At 43.2% G+C, this 22,500-nt stretch overlaps 3 protein-coding genes across 7 annotated transcripts in view; 1 reads left to right on the top strand and 2 right to left on the bottom strand.

Annotated features, from left to right (window-relative positions):
• The window catches only part of LOC310793309 (olfactomedin-like), an 8,351-nt gene extending 4,320 nt beyond the window's left edge, over window positions 1-4,031 (bottom strand). Inside the window, exons 1-2 of the mRNA XM_083655108.1 lie at window positions 3,976-4,031; window positions 2,157-2,315 (exon numbers count right to left, since the gene is read on the bottom strand). Of these exons, the coding sequence (XP_083511234.1) occupies window positions 2,157-2,315; window positions 3,976-4,011 (195 nt within the window). The 5' untranslated portion in view covers window positions 4,012-4,031. The remainder of the gene's footprint in view (window positions 1-2,156; window positions 2,316-3,975) is intronic.
• A 3,073-nt stretch (window positions 4,032-7,104) lies between these two features.
• On the top strand, window positions 7,105-16,695 carry LOC310792872 (olfactomedin-4-like). The gene is made up of 8 exons (XM_083654641.1): window positions 7,105-7,186; window positions 7,804-7,926; window positions 11,047-11,166; window positions 11,733-11,831; window positions 12,846-13,005; window positions 13,719-13,946; window positions 14,780-14,948; window positions 15,693-16,695. Exons 1-8 carry the CDS (start codon window positions 7,133-7,135, stop codon window positions 16,126-16,128), a joined length of 1,389 nt encoding a protein of 462 aa, XP_083510767.1. The 5' UTR covers window positions 7,105-7,132; the 3' UTR covers window positions 16,129-16,695.
• A 4,143-nt stretch (window positions 16,696-20,838) lies between these two features.
• ndrg4 (NDRG family member 4) overlaps window positions 20,839-22,500 on the bottom strand; it is a gene marked incomplete at both ends in the record, with an annotated part of 93,708 nt that continues 92,046 nt past the window's right edge. For 4 of the 5 annotated variants that reach the window (XM_083654412.1, XM_083654414.1, XM_083654413.1 and 1 more), the window contains 3 exons: window positions 20,839-20,993; window positions 21,882-21,920; window positions 22,346-22,397. In XM_083654412.1, coding sequence (XP_083510538.1) covers window positions 20,839-20,993; window positions 21,882-21,920; window positions 22,346-22,397 — 246 coding nt within the window. The remainder of the gene's footprint in view (window positions 20,994-21,881; window positions 21,921-22,345; window positions 22,398-22,500) is intronic. The other variant, XM_083654415.1, reaches the window with a different exon arrangement.

Raw genomic sequence — 22,500 nt, 5'->3', positions numbered from 1 at the left:
CTTTGCAAAAGAAAGGCTGTTAACCCCGCATTTAACCCCGCATTTAACCCCGTAACGTTAGTTGGTGTCGGGCTTTGCAGAAAGCATTCAGCTTCTCAGCAAGCACTGAGAATGCAACGCTGCGCTCGAGCTGCCTGTGTCGGGGTTTCCAGAAAGCTCTCAGCTACTCAGCAAGCGCCAGGATTGGCCAATCTCAACTTCAGTCTCCAGAACGATCCAATCAAATCACCCGCATGTTCTTGCGGTCCCGCCTTACAGTAGTGTTTCAACTGACTCTATCAGAATGACATGCCAGTCGGAGTCGGACTTATAGTATTATTATTATTATTATATTATCATACTTGGAAACCGTTTTATAAAAGCAATATAGCACTCGAGCTGCGTGTGTTGTGGAATATATCCCCCTGATCAGCTGTTATCCCACTCGGCCTGCGGCCTCGTGGGATAACAGCTCATCAGGGGGATATATTCACCACAACACACTTGCTCTCATGATATATTGCTTAAATATCATATGAGGGAGGGCTATTATAGGCTATAACAGGAATTATACAACAGTTAGTTCCGGCCGGGCAATTTGATTGGACAAGAGGGATCCTACCAGTGCCAATATTTCATGATAATGCACTGGCGCTTCACTGTGTGTAGATCACTCCGCTTCACAGCTGCCCTAATCAACAAAACTCTTCACAGCTGTAGAGTAGACAGTAGTAAAGTAGACAGCCTGCAGTTAATTAGGCTGCAGGCCTAATTATTGTGGACCATTTTCGGCAAAGCAGAAAGCTGAGGGAATTATTTTTGTTGGCGGAGGAATAAATAGAGAAATCATATATTTTCTCAGCTTTTTGTCAGTTTTTTAATCAGCTTTGTTTAATAGAACTGTTGTATAAAAGCAATATCACACTCGAGGTCGTGCTGTTGTTGTCTAATATCGGCACTGCTGTGATTATCTTCGGCACTCGGCCTGCGGCCTCGTGCCTACGATCGAATCACAGCACCTGGAAGTTAGCTGTTGTAAGCATCTTCAAGGCTGGTGACTGTACAACTGTACGAAAGCTTTCGATATGTGAACCATGAGGTACATGTACGCCAACTATATATTTTATTTTCTCCATTGATGCATTTAAATAGATGATGTCTTATTTAGCAAACAGGAAGTAAAGTGTACACATTGGTAACATTATGTCTTATTTAACAAACAGGAAGTAAAGTGTACACATTGGTAACGCTCAATCAACTTTCCTCAACTTTAACATTGTGCCAAGGAGCAAACTACAGGTTTGGGGGTTCTAGAGCAGAACACAAGACGTCTGCTCAGATGGGCGTTTACTGCGGTGGTGAAATCCCAGATCGTGTCTGCCTGGGCTGGGCTATCAGCTAAATTCTAACATTGCTGAATGGATAGAACGGGGGAATTTACCCCACCCTGATCACGCCCCCAGCCAGGCTGAGCCAGCTAAACCAGCGTCTATGACGAGACGTGGCCTCAACCTATGATCTACCTCTTCTTCTTCTTTTTCTGTGGTGATTTATGGCAGTTGGCATCCTTTATGTTGCATTATGTGCTTATGGAGGCTTTTTTCTTTTCTTATTTTTTGAAAGTTGGTCACTGTTCACTTTAATTGTTTAGGAGAATGCTGTGTTTGCATAACCTGACTCCGCCAGATGGGGCGGTATTGAGTTCACAAGTTCACAATACCGCTTGTGAAACAGAATGTGAAGCAAACCCATCCATCTGGCATCGTCAGGTTAGTGTGTTTGCATGGAGAACTCCACAAATGTTTTGTGGACTAAAAAGTTTCACCCGTCTTTCCACTGGCATGGGGATGAGTAGATCATTTTTGGGTGAACTTAGCCTTTAACCCATTGATACCTGATGCAGCATTTGTGTGTGTATCCCTTTAAGACGCGGTTCGTGGTCTTAAAGGGATACACACACAAATGAGGGATATACAGTACACGCAAATGCTGCATCAGGTATCAATGGGTTAAGGTCTTCCCATAGACAAGTAGTGATCATTTCTCTACTGTATAGTCTGTAATGCTGTATGTAATCATTCAAACATCTTATCAGAAGTAGGCAACACTGAGTGGAGCAGACCTGATTAGTCAAAGGTGATATCATCTCCATAGATCAGTGTAAGCATAGCTCTTACTCGTGTCTGTAGGCTGTTGAGGGAGTCTTCGCAGCTCTGCACCTGCTGCAGCGCAGCATCGTACTTCAGGCCAGGAAATGACCACATGCTGGAGTTCACCGCACACACACACGACTGGCCTTGCTGCTGGCCTGAGACGCGCTGGGCCTGGCTGACATCCTGCACACACACGCACACACACACACACACACATGCACACACACACACACACACACACATACGCACGCACGCACACACACACACGCACGCACACACACGCGCACGCACGCGCACGCACGCACACACACACACACACACACACACACACACATACATACATATACACACACACACACACACACACACACACACACACACACACACACACACACACACATTAATAAGTTCATACTGTAACTGAAAGGGGCACTTTGCCAAAAAAAGAATGCTGATTTATTTTTCATCAGAAGAGACTTTATGATTCGGTGCATTCCGATGACATCACTGGCATCAACTCAAATCAATTCTCAATAACTGTCAAACTAAATACCTGTCTGCATGGCTGCTTACAGTTTTCGGATATGTGTGAAATCATGTGCAAAATAAATCAGCATTGTTGTTCGGTGAAGTGTCCCTGTAACATTTCAGTCACAATGAAGCAATGGCCTTATGTCTAAGAGAGTTAGAAAAGTTACAGGATGGCTACACGTGCACCTTATCACTCCTTAACCCTGACCTACCCCATTACGCTTTCTCTCAATTCCACTAGGCTTGCAGGATAATTCAGGAACAATACGTTGATTTTTTTTATATGAATGAATGAATGAATGAATATTTTATTTTCGTGTCTGGCTGCACGCAGCCCATCCCTTACGGGATTATTCAGACACATTTTAAATACAACAATTGTTTCCAGTGCCAACACATTGACACAAAATAATAGACATTATAAATACAATATATGACTCCAATCAGACATACACAAACTTTTTTTTTTTTTTTTTTTTTTTTTTTTTTAACTATTTAAGATAGAGTGAAGGAGGGCAAGAAAAAGAAAAAGGATGTTAGCGACTAGACAAGATGATGCAATTTACAATACAAACCATGTGAAGAATGCTTAGAAATTAAAACAAATTGAAACCATGTTGGTATGATCTATCTACAGTGCCACTATACATAAGTTAGATGTTTCCTTCTGTTCCAGGCTTTATGGATATAATTAGATATTGCAAATGTATGGTTATTAAATAACAATTTAACAATATCGCTATCCAGGGACAGACCTACATGTGACGGTACTTTGTCAAAGAGTGTTTTTCTTAGGTCATCATAGAATGGGCAGTACAGTAGAAAGTGGGTTTCATCCTCAACTACGCCAAGATCACAGTAGCCACATAGCCTTTCATCTACTTCAGTTCCACTGTACCATCCTGTTTCAATATGCAGTGGTAATATCCCAGAACGAAACTGTGCACACAGATCGCTGGCTCTTAGATAGATCATACACAACATATTTTTCACAATCATACACAGATTTAAACTGACAATACATATATATGTATATATATCATATTATATATCATGGTTCTTCTAGCCGCCTTGAGTGCCTCCTTCCTGCATCAAGCATAATCTGACCTGCCCCATTCATCCTACCAACACAGAGCTCCATATTAAAACATCTCTACAGTATCAATTCTGATCACACTGATGAATAGAACGAGTACAGTGGTTGCAAATAAGTTTGATGTATGAAATTCTGATTAGTTTATGATTCTTCCATTCTGCATCATCTGCTTTTCTTCTTCTGTATAAAAGCCATGGAATATGAAAAGTAACTCACTGTGGAAGACAGCAGCAGCAGTAGTAGGAGCAGCATGGCTGACAGAGGAAAGCTGTTAAGACTCAACTCAGCCCCTTCCTCTCTCTTTCTGCCTAATAAACTCACACAGTCACGTGGAAAAACACAGTGTGTCGTCTCTTAAGGCAGTGGTGTGTGAAAAGTATGTTCAGAAATATGCAGAAAAAAGGGTCGAGAGGCGAATGTCAGGTCTCAAAAAACAGGGTTTATTTGAAGAAAATAGACTTGCATTCAAAGGACAAGATGGCTGGAAAAAATAACCACCGAGAGAAAATCAGAATATGCTCTGTCTGTTTTTGGCGCGCATCGACTTAAATAAACTATGACTCTCCTCTGCTCCTCCTCTCAAGGCTCCACCCCTCCAGACTACCTGACCATTCACAGCTCTCGCTGTCTCTCCCTCTGTCCAATCAAAAGTTTACTGGAAAATGTATATGTGCTTAGCTCTCCGTGTGTTTCAGTGTGTACCCTTTTGTTTCTCTTCCTGCATTTTATCTCACCTTGCATCTTGTCTCCTCCTTTGAACAAAGGCTAACCAAATGCTATCTCCATTCAGGACCTTCTCCCCCCAAAGACCCCCCTTTCTCTAACCTTTCAAGTTCCTTGCCCAGAGCCCCCTCTTCTGCTCCTCTCTGCCCTTAAGACAATACAGCTGCTGTTTTTTTGTGTGTGTGCCTCTCCCTTCCTACAGTTCTGTGTGTAAAATGTGTGACCTACACCCTCTTAGCAATCAAGTCTTTTGTTCTAACTTTAAGTGTCCCTGCATTTTATTACTTTCTTCCCCTCATCTGCTAGTCTCAGGGAGCCGGACTGTCTCCCCTTTCTTCTCTCTGCTCCTAGTCAGTTAAAAGCCAGTACTAATCTGTTCTTCATACATCCTAACTTAATATTTAAGAATAAAAGACAACTACAATATACTATAAGTATCACTAATTATGAAAGGCAGTGGGCAGCTGATATACCACAAGTGAATGTGACATTTTGCAATAGTTGTGGTCTGACAGGACATTCCCATCTTTGCCCCTCCTTAGGCAATGCTCATTTCCCCTTAGTTTGCAATCTGCAGACTTCTTCCTGTTTTTGTCTTTGTTTTTTCCAAAATTTGTTGCATGAAAGAATAAATCATGGTTGTATAAAAGTGGCATGTAAAATTTTGAATTGTTATATCAGTGGTGTTGGGGCTTAATATTTTTGTATTTTATATTTCTTATTGTATATTCTATACTATTTTCTTTTCCCCTGCTGAATCCTACTCTGCTGCTTTGACTAAGTAATTTCCTGTTTTTCCTGTCTGCTGACAAGATTTCATGACCCATTATATTTTGTATAATGTTAACATACACAGATGTGGCTATCAGGAACATGTGGGAGTTTAGTTTAACACCAGGGGATTTATACCATTATAACAAGACCTTATAATGAGTCTTGTTATGGTTATGCTCCTTCATGTAAAAGAGGTATGTCTACTATAAAGTGCTGTTTGCATGTATGAAATATCGGTACTTTGAAGCTTTGAACCTTTTTTTAACATACCGCACATACCGTAGGTTGGAAATGTCACCCACTTCTCAGAAACAAAAAATTACACAAAATCTACCAGATGTTGGCGCTATAACAGCCCATTTTACGTTTTGGCCCTACAGTATGTGGCCCAATGTCTGTCGTACATAACTGATAGAATTGGTGATGTCACCAGTGATGTCACTCAAGCACTCAATGATGATGTCATCAGTGATGTCACCCAAGCAAGTCTGATGTCATCAGCTGAGTGATGTCATCAGATCTACTACTGCTACCACCACCACCACCACCACCACTACTACTATTACTAATACTACTATTGCTACTACTACTGCTTGGACCCTGTCATCGCTGCTTCCAGCTATATTATTTCAACAAAGTTATTGTACAATATAAATTTCAAAAATGTCAAAATGACCGCCATGATGATTCTAGTGTTTTTTCATCTGAGCCCTTACAGTATGTCCCCACCAGTTTTCAACACAAAGTGACACCCTTGGACCTGACGTTGCCACACTCTGTACCTGGATGCATGGCACACTGTGGGGAAACGCCCTGATGTCATCACACTCTGTACCTGGATGCATGGCACACTGTGGGGAAACACCCTGATGTCATCATGATACACTCTGTACCTGGATGCATGGCACACTGTGGGGAAACACCCTGATGTCATCACACTCTGTACCTGGATGCATGGCACACTGTGGGGAAACACCCTGATGTCATCACACTCTGTACCTGGATGCATGGCACACTGTGGGGAAACACCCTGATGTCATCACACTTTGTACCTGGATGCATGGCACACTGTGGGGAAACACCCTGATGTCATCACACTTTGTACCTGGATGCATGGCACACTGTGGGGAAACACCTGATGTCATCACACTCTGTACCTGGATGCATGGCACACTGTGGGGAAACACCCTGATGTCATCACACTCTGTACCTGGATGCATGGCACACTGTGGGGAAACACCATGATGTCATCACACTCTGTACCTGGATGCATGGCACACTGTGGGGAAACACCCTGATGTCATCATGATACACGTGACATCGGGTAACATCTGAGGCAACACACCGGAGCTTAACTGCCAAGATGTTGTCATTTGCAAATCTCCAACCACTAAGAAATGGCCTCATTTTTCTTTGCAGAGTAGACAGTTTCTGTTCCTGATACATGTTCCTGAATGTTACAGTACCTATTCCACATCTATTCCTGCATCCTTAAATTGTCTTCCTTACGCTACGCTTTAAAGGCACTTTAGTTGTTATCTGACAATTGCAGTACAGGAAGTTGCTACACTTTTCAACTTTAACTTCTTCCCATTTCCCATCTTGCTAGATCAGCAACCCACACATGCAGAACGCAGAGATTGTAACCCCAACCACAAGGATGAAGTGGACACCGCCCCCCCACACACACACACACACACACACACACACACACACACACACACACACACACACACACACACACACACACACACACACACACACACACATCACGTGCAGGGGACAGCCCAGTGGGAGTGTCTGGAGGTCAGAAGCTCCGTCCTTTTATTCAAACGGTTCGCAGGAAGACTCATTTAGTTCGGCTGTCTGATCCACCATGACTCTGTCTGTGATCATCCAACTCTGTGTTCTGCTCACCATCAGCCAGCAGGTAAGGACTACAACACAACACAAGATGAAGTCATCCTACAGTATACAAATGATATAAGATAACAATATGATTTATTTTGTACATTATTATTACATTCTATATATTTGTATTATGTTTTATACCATAAAGTATATATGAATTCATATATCCTATTTTATTTCACAATAATTTTACACAGCCTGTTATATATATACATACTGTATATATATATATATATATATATATATATATATATATATATATACAGTATATATAAAACATACACTTAAAAAGGTAGAGGAGTCTCTTGCGCTTCAGCCCCTCCACAGAGGGAGGTCGGTGCTCTCAGGACACAGTATTCACAACAGAAATAAATTGGTAAACCCAAGAAGGACCTGGAGCACTCGATTCACCGGAATAAATGTAATTCACTTTTAGGTGCACACCTTTCGGCTTCGGTCGCGACAGCCTCTTCATACAATTAAGAAGGTTTTGTTTTTATTTTTTATAATTAATATTAAAAACGTATACCACATACACACATATTTCTTTCCTATCTATTTTTTTCTTTCATTTTGTTTTCATTTTGTTTTAATGTGTGCAAAATAAAGAAATTAGCAAAAATTCTTATTTCCCAGGTTGAGACCTTGCCCAGCTGTGTGTGTGACCTCACCAGCTCAGAGCAGCTCTTCCCTGATGACAAACTCAACAGTGTGGTGGACGGTGCAGCCAAGTGTACCGGCAGCATCACCCGGCAGAAGGTAACTAGTGCCAATATGCTGCACTGCTGCAGTCCAAACTCAGAACTCTGAGAAAAAACACTTCCCTCCACACAAAAAAGTGCAACAGAACAGTCATTCAAGACGCAATTCCAAAATACCCATGAAGTATAGTGAAATAATGAGTGAAATAAGATCTGTGGTTAACAGAAGTTTATGAAACAGCGGAAGTTTGTGTTCAGCAAGATAATCTTCATGAACGAGGACCACTTTTATGACTTTTGAAGCGTTTTCTGAAAAATTGGGTAAAAAAAAAAAGCATTTACGCTTTTTATTTCATTAATTTAACCAAAATCCCCCGTACAAAAACCCCATTGCCTTTAACATGTGCGAGCCGGAAGTGCTACTTCTGGACTCATTCCTGTGGTACCTATGCACTATTTTTAATATTGGTTGTTTATTAAAAATTAATTCTGGTCCAGTCACACTGGACCTCTATTGGATGGGATATACTGTATATCACCTTCTGGCACCAAAGCTTATAGCAGATGGTCAGTTTAACCCTCCTTCACAGTTGTTGGGCTTCACCACAGATAAGATTTGGGTTTGGGATGTTTGGGAACAGTAGTTACTCTTTACAAATCCCCATCAGTCAGCATTATGAAAGAAATATCTCAGTGTTTTTGCCGGGCCCATGGCAAGTAGCTGACTGACTGACTGACTGACTACCCATTGTTGAAGGTTGTGTGAAAAGTGGGGTCAAGACCAACACAGTTAGTGGTATTCAACCCATAGGCGAGAGGCCATCTCTTAGTCAAAGACGCCCTCTAGAGGCCATGCAGCAACATCTCACTAAGCTTTACTGGACTGCCTGCTGCATGACCTGCATTGCCCTTGGTTGTGCCGTGGGAAAAATACAAACCCAACACAAAAGATATTGACTCCTATTGACCTTTTATATAAACATCACATAATTAAGCAATATCACACGAGAGGGAGTGCATTGTTGGCTAATATAGGCACTGCTGTGATTCGGTCGCAGGCACGAGGCCGCAGGCCGAGTGCCGTAGATAATCACAGCAGTGCCTATATTAGCCAACAATGCACGACCTCGAGTGTGATATTGCTTTTATACAACAGTTCTATTATTAAACAAAGCTGATTAAAAAAATGACAAAAAGCTGAGAAAATAGATGATTTTTGTATTTATTCCTCCGCCAACAAAAATAGTCCCCCCAGCTTTCCCTTTGCAGAAAATGTAGCCTAATCAGCCTAATAACTGCAGGCTGTCTACTTTTTGTCATACACATTGATTTGCACGTTTCCATTTATTGTACAGCCAGTGAAGAGAACAGAGTCTGGTGACGGCATGGTTGACTGTCGCTTTGCAGGAGGCATGTCGGATACCGAGGATGAGCTTGTTTGATCTGACAGTATGTTGCTCCATCTTTTCCTGCTCTCCGTGGATGGTCGCCAATAACTTTTTAACGAGCTTTCAGACCTGCAAGACAAAAAAGTGTGGCGAAGTATCACTAATCACCATCCTCGTTGTCATCCCGTCCTCGAATTTGTATTTATAGGCGTTAATCATCTTACCTGTGCCCACTCACTGCCATGATCTCCCTGGCTTCCAGTCCTGCATCAGACAGCTTCTCATTGACAGTACATAACAGCTTCTGTATGGCGGTGGCCCGGAGGCAGTGGTTGGTGTAAGAGGCTCGTGTCCCCGCTTCTTTACACATCCTGGGTAACATCTGTGCCAACTGGTTTACTCCAAGCGGAGTTGCGGTGTACCAGACGCTATCTGTGACAGCTGCATTCCTCCTGGGCTGCAGATAGAGGGCTTTTGCGTCAGGTGGAAGTTTGCTCAAGTACTTTTCAAGAGAAACAATTGGACAGAGGGGGTTTCCTGGCTCCTCAAACATGGCACCCCTCCTATTTTCTCTGTCTCTCTCCAAAGGGTCTTTGTGATTTTTTGTTTCTTCATTGAAAGTCATTGTGAAAAACTTTGCTCCATTCTCGTCGTATTTTAGGGTGAATGAATCAGGTTTGAGAGCCCGATTCCCCTCTTTGCCCCTGCGTCCAAAATGCAACTGAATGTCATACCAGACCTTGTTCTGTAAACCCTTTGGATTGTCTGGGCGTAAAGCAGCAGATTGCTTTAAGATGAGCTGGTCTTCAGTTGAAATTGCCGGGTGATGTGTTGTTGTATCTTTCCCGGCTCGTCTGATCTGTTTCACAACGCCTTTGAAAACGTTATTAGCTGGAAGGAATTCAGCATCCTGCATTAAATTCCATGAACGGCTGAGAGGCGGCTCGTTGATATGGCGATTTAAACCAGCGCGAAGCCCAAGGTAACCGCTTATCCCATATAGCTCTCCTTTGTTCGTCCGTACCGATCCATAAAACTCCCTCAAAACAGTATTCAGCTCTGTCTTCTCAATTGACTGGAAGTTGATGGTCATAGTTTTTGAACGTAGCCAAGTTTGAAAGCAGTTCACAGCCCAGACTGTTTGCTTCACAGTGTTTGCTTCGTTTTTGTTTTTCTCCAAATCGTCAAGTCCTGCAGGTGAAATATGAGCAAACCTGGAGGTTTCCGTAGAAGAATGTTGCTCCCCTTCGTCCTCTTCTGACGAGCATTCATAGTTTAAATCAAAAGTTATGTTAGTAAAAAAATCCATCTTTGCGCTCTCGGTTACGCTTTGAATGACGTATGTAACGTGACTGGTGTTTGTTTTGTTGATTAGAGCAGCTGTGAAGCGTGTTGATTAGAGCAGCTGTGAAGCGGAGTGATATAGCCTACTCTACACACAGTGAAGCGCCAGTGCATTATCGTGAAATATAGGCACTCATAAGATCCCTCTTGTCCAATCAAATTGCTCGGCCGGAACTACCTGTTGTATAACATTATATAACATACACTTTACTGATGTTTTTCACCAGGCATTTTGTGTCTAAAAGGCAGGAAGTAACACAGGTGCAAGCAAAAATTAATGAGGGTTTCCAACTTCCAATCCATTTAGGTGTTCCAGTGCCGGCCGGGGCCCTCATTAATGCTTTGCTTGCACCTGTGTTACTTCCTGCCTTTTAGACACAAAATGGCTGAGGTGAAAAAGGCTAATGGCACTAGTTCAACCTAGGTCTGTTGTCTTGTCTGTGCAGAGTTTGGAGCTGGACAGCCTGTTGCTGGGCCTGCAGCGGCGGCTGCCCCAGCTGGAGGCAGATGTGTCAGTGCTGGAGAGAGAGGATGACGGGGAGCTGTACGGAGCCATCAGCATGCAGGCAGGTTTGGGGAGTAACAGATTTAACGGGATTACGTAATCTGATATCTGATTACAAAAAAACAGTAACTGTAATCCCTTATAGTTACAGAAAAAAGATGTAATCAAGTTAAGTAAGATTAGTTGAATAAAAATTGTGATTACTAGCAGGATTACAATTTTAAAATACATTTTAAAATAAAGAACGATGCACAAACATTACAACACTTGGCTCACACAACACCACTCTGGTCTAACCCGGTCTCACAACAATTATTTATTATTTATTTTCACTTTGTATTATTATTAATGAGAAACAGGCGACACTAGGTTGGCTGAAAGCCTGCTGTAATGTAAGTACATAAGGTCTGAAAGAGCTGGAGGGTTTTGTGGGGCGGGGGGGCATGTCCCCAGACTGCAGTAGTCAAATGCAGGAAATTTGTTCAAAAGTAATCCAAAAGTAACAGGAGAGTGATCAGTTACATTACTTTAACATTGTGATTCTTGGATTACATTTTAGATTTAACATGTAATTAGTAATTGTATCGGATTACATTTTTAAAGTAACCATCCCAACCCTGCCTGCAGGTGATCGAGAATGAGCTGGTGGAGATCCTGCAGCTCATCTACAAGCTCAACAGCACCACACTGGCTCACAGCCAACTCACCTCTCACCAAGCTCAACAGGTACATTCACACCTCTCACCAAGCTCAACAGGTGCATTCACACCTCTCACCAAGCTCAACAGGTGCATTCACACCTCTCACCAAGCTAAAACAGGTACATTTACACCTCTACCAAGCTCAACAGGTGCATTCACACCTCTCACCAAGCTCAACAGGTGCATTCACACCTCTCTCCAAGCTCAACAGGTGCATTCACACCTCTCACCAAGCTCAACAGGTGCATTCACACCTCTCTCCAAGCTCAACAGGTGCATTCACACCTCTCACCAAGCTCAACAGGTGCATTCACACCTCTCACCAAGCTAAAACAGGTACATTCACACCTCTCACCAAGCTCAACAGGTGCATTCACACCTCTCACCAAGCTCAACAGGTACATTTACACCTCTCACCAAGCTCAACAGGTGCGCTCAACAGGTACATTCACACCTCTCACCAAGCTCAATAGGTACATTCACACCTCTCACCAAGCTCAACAGGTGCATTCACACCTCTCACCAAGCTCAACGTCTACATTCACACCTCTCACCAAGCTCAAAGGGGGGAAAAGGAACAAAACTCCACAAGTGCCAATATTGTTGCAGTTCCTAATAATTGCCAGTAGAGGCCAGTAAATCGCTAACCCTGGACAGCGCCATATTGGTGACATACCGTCCTGCAGCTGACAACTATAGTAATGGCCTTATTGTCATTTCTGTTCCATTACAAAATAGCGATAGTGATGACAGCAATAAAAACCCCAGAGTTGTTGTTTGTATGCTGCCGATAGATCATCAGTTAAAAGGGAGATTAAAATACAAATGTGAGTTTTGAGTTTTATTGTTTGTTACAAATAAATGTAATGCATGAGAAATATTTGCATTTTGAGAATTCTAGAAAATATTCTTTGTTACTCCAGTTGAGTTCCTTTGCTGGAAATTTTTATGATAATCAGAATTCTAATTGATGTAATTGAAATCATTCCAGCATTTCATCAGTAAGTATGATCCTGTCTGTCACGTTGCTGTATTTCAGGTACAGGAGCTGAAAGTGAAGATGCAGCAGCTGGAAGTCTATGACAGCACGCAGACGGTAAAGCGGCAGGAGGCCAACAAGCGTCTGAGGAGAGACCTGGACCAGTGCAGGAACGAACATCATCACCCCACCACCCGCCCCACACGGCCGGCTGCAAGTGGTACGCCCAAACCTCCATATAACCTGCACCCAACCAGTGGTGTAATGTAACAAAGTAATAATACTTAAGTACAGTACTTATGTTTTTTTTGTATCTGTACTTTACTTGAGTATTTATATTTTCAACTTACTTTCACTTTTACTCCACTACATTTCCCCGAAGCATCTTAGTTACAAAGTAAAATCAGAATAAATTTTGTAACCTGCAAGCAATCATCAGTGCTCCTAGTTTGCAAGTTACGTTAATCACGATCCACACTCCATTGCAGTTGATGGCTGTAATGCAACATAACGTTGTTTGCCAGGGGTGTCCCGGTGGCCTCACCTGGTAGAGCACCTGGCTACCACTAAAGCTTAGGCCTTCACGCGGCTGACCCGGGCTCGAATCTGACCTGTGGTCCTTTTCTACATGTCATCCCCTCTCTCTCCCCACCTTCCCTGCCTGCCTACTGTCCTATCCAATAAAGGCAAGAATGCCCGCAAAATAATCTAAAATAAATAAATTGCCAACTGCTATAAAACGCAGGAAGATTTCCACTATATGTATATATCAAGTACATATAAGTACATAATGATATATATGTACTTTTACTCAAGTATGGCTTTTGAGTACTTTATACACCACTTTATACTTTATACACATGGTATGTCCCAAACCTTTTCTGAAGCTTCCTGTGAGCAAAGCCACACTGACCTCTTCCCCGCTGCCCTCAGGTATCTGTCCCTACGGTCACTTTGTGAACGTGACTGGGCCAAGAGTCTACACAGCAGGAGAGTATCCTGGCTCCTACAAGTTTGGATCCTGGGGTCGTGATCCCAAACCCGAGGCGGGAAAGGAGAACTGGTATTGGCGGGTCATGCTCACCACCAGCAACGTATTCGCCAACTTTGTACGCCGCTACTCCAGCCTGAGCTCCCTGATTGTTGGGCTGAGCGTTCCAGGTAAAGTCTAGATGTGTTGTAGATGTGGTCTGATGGTTAGTGTCCTGATAGTACACTGAGAAATGGAGGTATATGGAGTTCAATCCCCTTAAAGTCGTCACAAAGATTTCAAACAGCGGACCTGATGCTAGTTTTGTGGACTGGATTCCATCTGTTCCTTTGTCCTTTATTCATAGTGCACAATATCTCAGACACCGCAGATCAGAAACAAAACTGGGAAGTGTAGATGTAAAAGCACTCGTGTTGGAGGAAGCATGTGCTGGTCTACAACTCTCCCCAGATTGGCAGAGGGTGTGGAGAAATGCCCAAGGAACAGCAGGGGGAATTGGCCAAGTACAATTGGGGAGAAAATGGGAGAAAGAAAGAAAGATTGATACAAAAAAAAACTTGAGGAAATGATGCATCTCACCACCACTTGCCTACATTTTCAAAAGTACACTGATCAGCCCACAGGGGGCGCTACAATTACAGGTTAAAACAAGGTATTGATTGGCCCAGATGGCAACAGCATCATTTGTAGGGGACAAGATGTTTACTGTTGTGTTATATTATCCTTTGGGTTGAGGCTAAGCTCCACACACAACGTTCCACAGCTGCTCATGCTTCCCCGTTGGAAGTACAGTATCTAGACTTATAGTAATTGCTGCTTTGGGAATGCACCATGGATAGTTGTTCTTGACTGGGAGCAACATGCGCTTTAGATGCTTCTCAGTACAGATACAGGAGAGAAACTATCAATCCATCAGCCATTGGCTGATTTGTTTCTTATTAAAACATACGGTATATTATTCACTAACCTTTTTCCGCCCATCTTCTGCCTCTCCTTCTTCTAGGCAATGTTCAGATCCACTCCTCCAACCCAACCACCAACACCATCCAGGGGCCAAATGCTGTTCTCTATGGGGAGGCTTTGTACTACGGCTGTTATAACCAGGATGCTGTCTGCAGATTCAACCTCACCACCAAATCTGTTACCTCCGGACAGCTGCCTAAAGGCACCAGGTTCTCTTTTCTTCTTCTTTGAAATAGAGTTTTGCTGATGCTAGATAAAAACCCTCCCAAAAAGTAATGAAGCTATACACTTTTGGATGTGTACAAAGGTTTAACATTTTTAAATGTAGAAAATGAGTGTAGTATAATGCTAGTGTAGTATAATGCTAGTGTAGTATAATGCTAGTGTAGTATAATGCTAGTGTAGTATAATGCTAGTGTAGTACTGTATATTGTAGAATAGTTGTGGCATGACAAGATATTAGGTACAGTATTCAACTTGAATGATCACCATGGGGAAAATTGCAGCAGCAAATACAAGATACAGCAAAGAAGAATAGATTGAGTAAACAGCAGGAACTAAACATAACGTAACCCAACATTCCAGTATTTCAAGGACATAATACTGTAAGTGGAGTCCATATTAAAAGGAAGAAAGGTGAAACAGACTAAAAAAGACGTGTTTGCAGTTGAAATAGTGAGACATTCTAAAAAATATTGAGACAAATGCAATATATGGAAATGAAAGACAATTATGGGAAATGAAGAAAACAAATTAGTTCAATTTGAATTCACCCCTTATATACATGCAGGTTTAGAAGATACATGATGTGCATAAAGTGTCTATAGGCGTGAAAAAGTGCATTGTCTAAAACAATCCAAGCAAATACATATTCTGAATTTCCACATGTTTTACTTTATGTTTTTAGAAAGAAAACTCTCGCTAACTACTGCTCCATCTCCTTTCTTTTGCAGGTTCAACTCCAAAGGTAACTTCTGCCGCCTCGACGAATGCTACCCGTACACCGACCTGGACCTGGAGACCGACGAGTCGGGTGTGTGGGTGATCTACACCACCTCCCAGGACTTTGGCAACCTGGTGGTGTCCCGGGTGGAGGAGGGCGAGACGCCGACCATCGGCCGAACCTGGCGCACCTCGCTCTACAAGCAGGCGGCGAGCAACACCTTCATGGCCTGCGGTGTGCTCTACGCCACGCGCTACGTCAGCAAAGACACAGAGGAGATCTTCTATTCCTTCGACACCTCGACAGGTGTGGAGAGGTTCGACATCGGCGTACAGATTCAGAAGATGGCTGGCAACATATACTCCCTCAACTATAGTCCCACAGACCAGATGCTGCACGCCTACAGCGAGTCCATCATGGCCTCCTACAAGGTGGTGTTTGGGTGATTGATTCGATGAATGCTTTCAACGCCGATACACTGTAGCCATTTTCTGTAGTTATCCTTGTGTGATTTCCAAAATAAAATATATTTGCATTCCCAGCAAGCATTCGTTAGATGGCAAGGTGCAGGATGTGGTTAAGTTCAATCAAATAAGCGCAAGATCTTCACAATATGGCATGGTCAAAATTCATCATCATGGTAAAAATGTATCATCACTAAGCGAACCTGAGAAAGCAACAAGTGTTGCTTATTCTTTGCTATTGTTATAATAACTCAGAGAAATAAAGATGTGTGTAAATTAGCAACGTCTAACAGTGTGTGCGGTTGGATAATTCTTTTGAATTGATATCAGTAAGCTATTTAGTTCCCGATTTAAGCAAATGATGCAGGTGGACTACAGACTTTCAACTTGCACTTTAGTGCTCTATTTACAGTTTTCAAAGTTGGTGTAAAATCGATGAATATAAATGCCTGCTGGGTTATGTCTTTGCTTAGTATCCGTGATGGTGCTTTAATTCTCCAGTTTCGGAAAGAATAAAGGAAACCTGCGTTTGTCACAAGACTATCGGTCTATTGTGTTGAGAGTGCAAATCTGTCTTACATTCATGATTCAAAACTGTTGACTTTCTGATGTGATTGTCCAGGACAAATGATCGGATGTCTCACTCTTAAGATTCTGACATGACGTCTTTTATTTCTTTTTCATTACTTGTTCAGTACATGGACAGAGACAGCTTACTGTGTATTTATATAATCATATTTAAACTTTACAGTGCACATCTGAATGACGACAAAGCAGGTAAGAGTCCTCCTACCTTTTGTGAATAGAAACAAGCTCGTATAGGGAAGACTCACTCCGACAATATCAAACAATCCAAACAAGAACAAAAAGAACTTATTGCTCAATACAAATCAATTGTAACGGCAGTAATAAGAACTATAGTAGTAATACACATGAAACAATATCATTATACCAAGATGAGGCTACACCCGACGCTATTGTTGCCTATAAAAAAGAGAAATTCCAGGATAGGAACAGAAAGATGGAAGTTCTCGTCACAATACGACAGTGTTGGAGTGCTCTGTTTTGGGTAACCTGCTTGATAAATACAAAGTATCTACAAGTCCAAGGAGGACCAAGGTCTATCAATCGCCATTTACTTTCACAAATCGCTATTCGCTACTCCACTCCATCATTTATAGACCTTGAGGAGGACTGGGAAGGATTTTGGACCATTCAAAGGTTCAAATGTTTGGCTGTGCAAACCCCCAGAAAGGGCCTTCTGAGGAGATGGGGGCATAGGGTTGACAAAGGGCCTTCTGAGGAGATAGGGGCATAGGGTTGACAATACTGCACAGCACTTCAAAGGGACAAAATACATTCAGGAGCCCCCGGGCAGTACGGGAAGGAGTCTTGTCGAAGGAAAACCTAAGTCTAGGTGGCAAAAATAGCCAATGTGATGAGCCGAGAAAACCCACTGTGCTTAAGGGTGATCGTATACTAACTCGGCTACATGCAATCTACAGTAGTTGGCTCTGGTGTCCACGGAATCCATCGATGAGGTTCTAGCAGGAGTGATTGAGGTGTTCTGACTTTGTCCAATACCCTCTCATACAGTCTCTACTTGGGTCTCTTACTTCCCACATCTTTCCATCTCAATTCACAAATGCACATTTGATCCCCATCACTAAAGCGAACATTCATCCTGATTCGACTGATTCGTGAATTCTCTCCCAGGCCACAATCGCTCTCTGTTTTTGCCAACATTCCCTCCCTCATGAAAACACGAGTAACCCGTCAACCCCCTTAGCTCGTCCTCTATCAGTCCCTCTCTAGCGCCCCCTAGTGCTCAGGAACACAACTAACACTAGCGACATAAAAACAAAGTGACTTCAGCTCATAGCCCTTTAGGGTGCGGCTTGGTTTGCCTGTGAGGGGCGGGGCACCTTGTGTGTGTGTGTGTGTGTGTGTGTGTGTTTTAGGGGAGGGGTTATATTTGATGGTGGATGGGGGTTGCCCTACATTCCGAGCTTGGTGCCCCAAATGGCTCCAAATAAGCCCCGCCCATTACAGGCTGCCTCAGGAAAGCGCGCCCTCAGCAATTGGAAGCTATTTCCCTTCCAACAGGGGAAACAAGGGTTTTGCAAAACTGGACATAGGGGAAGGTGACTATGGTCCATAAATACTGTCCAGCCCAAGATGCGTCCCTCCATGCCTTCATAACGAGGCAGTCCAGTATTATAGCAGACAGCAGCACACAGCTACACTATTCTAGAAGCTGAAACTAATTATAGACATGTACTATTAATACTGATGACTGATAAGATGATGGTTACACAAATATCCACGCACACACACACTGCAACGGGGTGTGAGAGAATGGCCTGATAGCAACACATTTCTCTGTTGAGTGTGTGTTCATATTTTGTGAGCTTGGAATTCCAATGTTATTCTTTAAAAAAAAGGGGGCGGGGCTATTTAAAATGATTGAAAGTATTTTTTAGGATGCCAAATCTGCACTGCACCCAAATAGAAGGTTATCATGCCGAGCTCACGGAGTGTTTGCTTTGGCTCAGTTCCCTTACAAATCCCAGCCCACGCAGCTTCGTCTGCGTCAGTGTTCATATGAGATGCTGAGTGTGTGCTTGTGTGCGTCAGTGTTCATATGAGATGCTGAGTGTGTGCGTACGTGTGTATCAGTGTTCATATGAGGTGCTGAGTGTGTGCTTGTGTGCGTACGTGTTCATATGAGATGCTGAGTGTGTGCTTGTGTGCGTACGTGCATAATGTGAGAATGTGAGTGATTGTGAAAGCGTGCACTTGTGCATGTGTGTGCGTAGCTTTGACACATCCATGGAGCGGTGCTGGGAGTCCTCCAGTTCTGACCCCCAAAAGAGAGCATGTTGATCAGCCTGGTTCTGCCTCGGCTCCCCTGGTCTGGTTTGGTTTGGGTCAAGAGTGTGATTGTCACGTAAGAGACCACAAAGAGCCGACTACGGTCAGAACCACTTCTGTGAGACATGCGATGGTGGTGGTTGCATCCATGGGACTAACTAAATGGCTAATGTTACTAGAATGCCTTAATACTAGATAAGCTAATGTTACTACTCACATACTACAATAACCCAACATTACTTTTGTATGTAATAAGCATGCATAAACATCTATACTGTCTCTATCATCTAGCTAGCCTATAGCAATGTGGTGGATTGTCTCATTGATGGATTGGTTAAAGCGTCACTAGGCAACTTTGCACTTTAGCGGCCCCAAATGGCAGCGAGAGGTATAACCGTTTGCGACTGATTTGAACTTCAGTACCCAGAAATCCATATAACACAGGAATACGCTCAGCTCATCATGGTGCATTTAGCGATGTCTTTTAAGCGCTTCATGAAATACTATGCAAGATATTGATCATGTCATGCTTGATTTCACACAATGAATTGATGCTTAAGTGCTTGACGTTAGGGCCTTTGAAGGAAGAGATCCGGGTTTGATTCCCATTCTGAACTGTTGTGTTTTTCTGCATGCTGATCCAAGCGCTTGATCGTTCATTATGCTACATAGGCTACATACAATGCGGTGTGTACTTAAGATAATGGTCATTCTACGCTCAATTGATTTCACACTATAAACAGACTGAACCAGCGTCACACATCACACATGGACGTCTTGCTCGCTCAAAATTGGACGATTCAAAAGCAATTTTGGCCACATCATATACAAATAAGAAGCAATAAAAAAAAACTTATACTTATACATTTGCATCAGCTGAGCATCAGCTCCTTGGTGATGTCGTGGGCTAGCATTCAGTGCTGTTAGCGATTCAGTTCCTCATCAGGTACAGTATGAATAAGTTTAGGCCTGTCGCTTCTAAGATAATACACAAATATCATTCTAATCTATCACTATATTGAACATTCCAAAGAGCGCTATACTAAATTATATGATTGCAAAAGCATTGATGATAATGTAGGTCCATCATTTGTGAGTAAATCACGAAACATCTTGCCTAGTGCAGCTTTAACTCACGGCGCTAAGCTAACAAATCTCAAAAAGCGCTACAAGAAGTGTACTCGGCTACGATTGGCTGTGTTCTACTGTCTGTCAAATTCTGGACACGTCCCCTACAGTGACTCGTAGAGAGAACGTTACTGTTCATATCATGACCTTCCACAGGACCCAGAGAGAGATAGTCACACTTTTGGCCACAGAGAGAAGAAAATAAATTCTTTGCAACATCATTACGCGTCACATTCTCCTGGCACCCCCTCCGATGCTCAGCTTCCTCTACAGCACTTTTCAACAGGCAACCGTTCTTCCTATCTCATTTTCGCGTGGGTGGTTGCCAGACAAGTTTGGGCTTATTTTGTTGTTGTTGTTGTTTTGGGGGGAGGGGGGGAGGGGCAAAGAGGGAGCAGGCAAAGATTGAGGAGACACCGAGCAAAACACAAATATGACACTACAAGAACGAAACCAAAAGCACTTGCCTAAAATCGTAGGTGACGTGTAGGGGTGGAGGAGGCTATTTCAAGGTGTCGTTGGTGGGGAGTTTTTAGTAGCAATACATGTTATTTACATTTCTCTCACACACCATTGCATTTTCCTGCACATTCCTCCTACCCATTCCCTTCACCCCCTTTCACCCCGCTCGCTCTCTCGCTCCATCTTTCCCCTCCCTCCCTCCCTCCCTCTCCGGCTGGGCCCACCACCTCAGCAGGACACCTCCATGGTGTGGGCGACCTGGCCGACCCCCTCGGTGCTGTCGGAGTGGGTGCAGGCCCGGGAGCGGTTCCCGTCCTGGGAGCCGCCGCTGGTCAGGGAGGCCGTCCTGGAGCGGTTCAGGCGGGTCATGCTGGCGGAGGGCACTGGGAGGAATGGGAGGGGGGGAGAGAGAGAGGGAGAGAAAATGAAGTACATAAGGAAACAGTGAGCCGTGGATGCTGGGGAGATGTGGGGAGGACATGCCGATGCGGGGAACTGAAGAACATCCCTTGCAGCGGCCTCAGGGACGGCTGGTGAGAAGGCGGTGGGTGGGTGGCCGACCGGCTCGGGCGATAGCCGCGGACGGTCGAGATCGTTCGGTAAGGCGATGGGTCAATGTGTGTATGAGGAGACACATTCATATACGACCGGCGGTGGCAACACCATGCAGTGGAGGAACTGAGGGGGTCCGGTACACGTCTACTGTAGAGTGGACTCAACAAGAGGCTCAGCAACTGTATCATCTGTATTAACATGATCGTTTTCAGCTCAGCTTTCACTCACTCGTGGTTTGTGCAATTTATTTTACTTCAGTAAGACGGAAGAAGCAGCCAGAGCCTTGCTTTAATATATATACTATAGCCTACTATACCTATACTTTAATACCTGAACTAAGTTAAGTTAAGTTATGTTGTGTATTTCTCTTGAAACGAGTCCAACAGGCATTGCTCAAAGCCAGCTCAAGGCCATGCAAAGAGCAATAGAGAAATGCAATGGCAGGGGGATGGGAGGGGGGTTAGGACAGTCTATTTTTCCTTGGAAGGAAAAATCTGATATTAACAAAAGAAGGTTAGTAGTACCCAAGAAATGATAGCAAAAGTAAAAAGTTCATCACAGCCCAAACTATAATAATAATAATGATAATAATAATACGTAATAATAATATAATAGTAGTAGTAGTTATAATAACAAAATGAAAAAATCTCAAAATGCCAATGTCGCAGGGCAGGGCAGAAACAGGAGGTCAGAGGTGAACAGGAAGGAGGAAGTACCTGGCCCTCCACTCAACCTCCGATCCTTCACATAAGCAACTGAGAGAACAGGGCAGGAGACAGAGGCAAGATTAACACAACACCCCTCCCTCTGGATCAGACACACACACACACACACACACACACACACACACACACACACACACACACACACACACACACACACACACACACACACACACACACACACCTACACACACACACACACACACACACACACACACACACACACACACACACACACACACACACACACACACACACACACACACACACAACTGTGTTTTTTGTGATCATTTTTTTTATTGATTTATAATTTTTAAGTATAAAAGGAAAAAAATAAACATAAAAACCACAAACATCTACAAAAAATTTTTTAAACTAGGAATTAAGATACACAGACACAGACTCACTCTCTCTCTCCCCCTCCATACAGTTTATTTGAAGTATCTTTGGATACTTACTGTAGCCCATTCCCTGGAGGAAGTACTTGAAGGCTTCGGTCAGCTTGCCAGGCTGTAAAACAACGCGTCAGGATTGTATTTCAGTGACTTTACTAATACAAATAATGAATTCACATCGTGCATTCATGTGCTGGTAGGAGTTATTGATTGACTGA

Source organism: Poromitra crassiceps (genome assembly GCF_964638095.1).
Source record: "Poromitra crassiceps genome assembly, chromosome: 18".
NCBI classification, from domain to species: domain Eukaryota; kingdom Metazoa; phylum Chordata; class Actinopteri; order Beryciformes; family Melamphaidae; genus Poromitra; species Poromitra crassiceps.
The sequence above is the reverse complement of the archived record's forward strand: the minus strand, read 5'-3'. Positions and strand labels throughout refer to the sequence as shown.